This window comes from Eurytemora carolleeae, unplaced genomic scaffold, assembly GCF_000591075.1.
Source record: "Eurytemora carolleeae unplaced genomic scaffold, Eaff_2.0 scaffold2484, whole genome shotgun sequence".
NCBI classification, from domain to species: Eukaryota; Metazoa; Arthropoda; class Copepoda; order Calanoida; family Temoridae; genus Eurytemora; species Eurytemora carolleeae.
The window spans coordinates 10,294-15,184 of NW_019398381.1; the positions used below are offsets into that span (position 1 = coordinate 10,294).

The 4,891-nt window shown below is 34.0% G+C and overlaps 1 protein-coding gene across 1 annotated transcript; it reads right to left on the reverse strand.

Annotated features, from left to right (window-relative positions):
- Positions 1-857: 857 nt before the first annotated feature.
- On the reverse strand, positions 858-1,837 carry LOC111717299 (acidic proline-rich protein HP43A-like). Its single transcript, XM_023492799.1, has 3 exons — positions 1,690-1,837; positions 1,426-1,557; positions 858-937 (listed from the first exon to the last, which is right to left on the reverse strand). Exons 1-3 carry the CDS (start codon positions 1,835-1,837, stop codon positions 858-860), a joined length of 360 nt encoding a protein of 119 aa, XP_023348567.1.
- Positions 1,838-4,891: the final 3,054 nt, after the last annotated feature.

Genomic DNA, 4,891 nt, shown 5'->3' on the forward strand with positions numbered 1-4,891 from the left:
AGAAAATATCTAAAATTAATATCAAGTCAAGTAAAGGTAAATTAGAAGAAAATATCTAAAATTAATATCAAGTCAAGTAAAGGTAAATTAGAAGAAAATATCTCAAATTAATATCATGTCAAGTAAAGGTAAATTAGAAGAAAATATCTTAATAATATCATGTCAAGTAAAGGTAAATTAGAAGAAAATATCTAAATAATATCATGTCAAGTAAAGGAAAATTAGAAGAAAATATCTAAAATTAATATCATGTCAAGTAAAGGTAAATTAGAAGAAAATATCTAAAATTAATATTAAGTCACGTAAAAGTAAATTAGAAAACTTGAATCATTTATTAAAAAATCCTTTTCCTCTCAACTCATTCTTTTATTGTTAATAATTTCTTGAGGGCAGAGTTGACTGTGGTATAGTGAACATAAAAATATGTTTTCTATACAACTTTTGAAAAGGGAGGGGGATAGGGGGGGAAGGGGGTAATAATAAGAAAAAATCATTGTAAGGAGATTGCTCCCCCTTTTGAAAATATCTCACTTTTATTTTCTAATTAAGCCATGTTTTTGAAACACAATGTCATGGAACTTTGACATTTTTTGTTAGATCAAATAATCAAAGTTTAAAATATCTAAAAGCTTACACAATCAGGGTTCAAAGATATATGGATTAAAACATTTGAGTTTGTGAAAAAATTCAATTCCTTCGGAACACAACTCAGCTTTTAAGGGCTTGAAAGTTTAATGTTAGCTTAAAATACTCAATTATGTTTGCAAAATTATCTCAAAGTTTCAAGTTAAAAATTACGCATATTTTAAAGTAGGTAAACAATCCCTTTAAAAAGATTGTTTGTGTATTTTTCAAGTTTATTCATAAAATTTAAGGTTTTGAAAGTTTGAACAAGGTTCATAACTACTGCAGTTGAACTGTTTTAACTCATAACAACCTAGATTTATCAATTCATTAATAACCTTAAATTAAAAATTTTTTCCTTTTTCGATTTTTGTTTTGAGTTTTCAGACCCTGGGGTACGAGAAATAATAAAAAAAAAGTAAAATTTGTTTTTTCTTCATGAACGAATTTATTTAAACTTTAACGCATGCCAATTCTTTTTTTAACATTTCAATAAAAATAACAGATACTAATTAAAAATGAAATAATAAAAGTTCTATTTTATCTTTTTTATGAAAGGGAGTGACTGGCTAGGTATGGTAGTTGAACTGAGAGTACAGTACTTTAGAATAAATATCAGGATTCCGTTGAGACGATTTACTTTTGCCTTTTCTGTGTTATTCTTTTTGTCGCCGGACACATTTAAAATGAAGAAGTATAAGAAGACAAATCGAAACAAAAATAAAGATTGTTGAATTTTATATAAACCAAACCAAGATTGAATTCAAATAGATGGTCCTTTATATTGGTCGCCCTCCCCACCTGCAGATGGTGGAGCGTCTACGTTCCCTGGAGTTGGACCTTCCTTCATATTGGTCGCCCGTCCGACCTGCAGATTGGAGCGTCTACGTTCCCTGGAGTTGGACCTTCCATCATATTGGTCACCCGTCCCACCTGCAGATTGGAGCGTCTACGTTCCCTGAAGTTGGACCTTCCTTCATATTGGTCGCCTGTCCCACCTGCAGATGGTGGAGCGTCTACGTTCCCTGGAGTTGGACCTTCCTTCATATTGGTCGCCCGTCCCACCTGCAGATGGTGGAGCGTCTACGTTCCCTGGAGTTGGACNTGCAGATGGTGGAGCCTCTACGTTCCCTGGACCTTCCTTCATAGTGGTCGCCGTCCCACCTGCAGATGGTGGAGCGTCTACGTTCCCTGGAGTTGGACCTTCCTTCATATTGGTCGCCCGTCCCACCTGCAGATGGTGGAGCGTCTACGTTCCCTGGAGTTGGACCTTCCTTCATATTGGTCGCCCGTCCCACCTGCAGATTGGAGCGTCTAGGTTCCCTGGAGTTGGACCTTCCTTACGGTTTCTGCCAAATCTTAAAGAGAGAGTCTGAGAAAAGTTTAATGTAATCTTTTATCTTATTAATTGGTATCAAAGAAAGTTTAGATATCAAAGAGAAACCTAGACCCTGATGAATCAAAATAATTTTGTGTTTTTCTTTCTTTCTACGAATTCTGGTATTTTACTTCTTATTCAAATATGTAAAACTAGAAATTCAAGGCGCTTCGCGCCCATCTTCTAAATTAGTTGTGAACATGTTCTCTTTGTGTACATCGTAAAACAAAACAAAAAATAATTCGCGGATTTTCACAAAAAATTTCGCGGATTTTCAAAATTTTTAAAAATTTAATGACGATCGAATTTTGATGGAGACAAATATTTGAAATTTTGATTTTTCATAAACCTTCCCTGGGGTCCCTAGATGTCCCACAAAAAATTTGGGCCCGATCGGTTCAGCCGTTTTGACGTTTATTGGATACAAACAAACAGACAGACAGACAGACAGACAGACAAGCCAAATTTATATATAGATGTAGAAGGGAAAATATTACTCTGTACACTTTACATACCCATCCACCCATGGCAGTCCAAGGTTTTAACCAGTTTTAAAACCCGGCTTTCACGAATGGGGTTGGGCAGTTTTGTATTTTTGTAATAAAATATTATTTTTTTCAGTTTGTTTATATTCTCCATTTTGTCGAATCTCTTAAATCAAATCTACAAAATGTTAAAACCCCAAAAAGGAAACTCGGGAGTTCCGTTCATTTAAATTACGGGTTCTGAGCCCAAAACTTAAGACAGGGTTTCGTTCTGAAAATCAGTTTTAAAAACCGGATTTCACGAATGGGGTTAGGCAGTTTTGTAGAGATCAATATTTTTGTAAAGAATATTATTTTATTTGGTTTCTTCATATTCTCCATTTTTCGAATCTCTTAAATCAAAATCTACACAAATGTTAAGACCCCAAAAAGGAAACTTGGGAGTTTCCTTCAACGATACTCTTTTAAATTTCGGGGCTCAGAGGGCAAAACTTAAAAGAAATTTACCGGGTATCCCAAACCAAACCTGGCCACGAAACCGGGTTAGCTCTCTTAAGTCTGGGTTTGAGTTTCGTAAGGGTTTCGGGAAACTCAGGAAACTCAGAATGTTACGGGGCAATACCTCAAAATTATCAGTTAAGATCTCTCTCTATAGACTCGATAGTGAATAGAGTACAGTCAAATCGAACTTAAAACATTTTTTCTGTTATAAGTGAATACAGTAATTCATTTAAGTTCATCTGCAAGGATATCATAATTTGGAAATTGTTTTCAATATTTCAGTGAAATGAATCAGAGAGAATTGTGATCATTTCAGAAATGTTCTTTATTTAATCGATTTGTAAAACCCCTCCCTATCTTATTCCTACATTCATATATAATACCCTCCTAGATATAAAAATATTATCATTCCCGTAATTTCCAATCATTGTTTAATACAGAACAATAAGTTATCAAAAAGTTATTTTTGTTTAAAAAAAAATAAGATTGTATATTCTATTCTTGACCAGATTTAATGAATAACGAGAAGTATTCAAATCGTGCACAAGATAACTGTTTCAACTTTGCCTACTTCTCAATCTTCAAAAAATAACGTCCTTGGTTTTTTATTAATATGACGTTATACACCATAAGAAAATTAGATTTAAATGTTAATGAATATCGAGAAGAAGTGTAGAACTATAATGAACTAGCTACAGTCAAACAACCTTCTTTACTATCCACCTCTGACTAATCTGATTAAAAAATCAACAAATATATTTATCATAATTAATTTAGCAAAAATATTCTTTCTGTGGTATCTGGGAACCACAAATACGTGCAATAAATGGTATCTAAAAATCTACACTTCATGAGATTTATACAAGTACTTAAACCTGTTTATATCTATTTTTTCCGCGCTTACGCGCGCAAATTGTGCCCCCCCCCAAACAAAAGCCCTCATACGCCCCTGGTGCTATAGTCATCTAGGTAATTTCTTTGAGAACGATTCTAGACCCTGCCCCCGGTATATTTGTAGAGAACGAGATGAGGTACAGTACAACTGTGTACAATGTACATACTCCACCACCAAGCCAGGTTAAGTTTTAGTATAGACTATACAGAACAAAGTTCAAATTCACATCAAACTGAAGTGAAAGTCAAACATTTTTGACATTACTTTTGTGACTTTGTGACCTTGTAAGCTCTAGCTCCGCTTATTTTGATGAGAAACCAAAAAAAAAAATTTCTTCTTTATTTCTTTATAGGAGGGATTGTAATTAACACATACAAGAATTCAATCTTACATGGGCCCGATCGGTTCAGCCGTTTTGACGTTTATTGGATACAAACAAACAGACAGACAGACAGACAGACAGACAAGCCAAATTTATATATAGATGTAGAAGGGAAAATATTACTCTGTACACTTTACATACCCATCCACCCATGGCAGTCCAAGGTTTTAACCAGTTTTAAAACCCGGCTTTCACGAATGGGGTTGGGCAGTTTTGTATTTTTGTAATAAAATATTATTTTTTTCAGTTTGTTTATATTCTCCATTTTGTCGAATCTCTTAAATCAAATCTACAAAATGTTAAAACCCCAAAAAGGAAACTCGGGAGTTCCGTTCATTTAAATTACGGGTTCTGAGCCCAAAACTTAAGACAGGGTTTCGTTCTGAAAATCAGTTTTAAAAACCGGATTTCACGAATGGGGTTAGGCAGTTTTGTAGAGATCAATATTTTTGTAAAGAATATTATTTTATTTGGTTTCTTCATATTCTCCATTTTTCGAATCTCTTAAATCAAAATCTACACAAATGTTAAGACCCCAAAAAGGAAACTTGGGAGTTTCCTTCAACGATACTCTTTTAAATTTCGGGGCTCAGAGGGCAAAACTTAAAAGAAATTTACCGGGTATC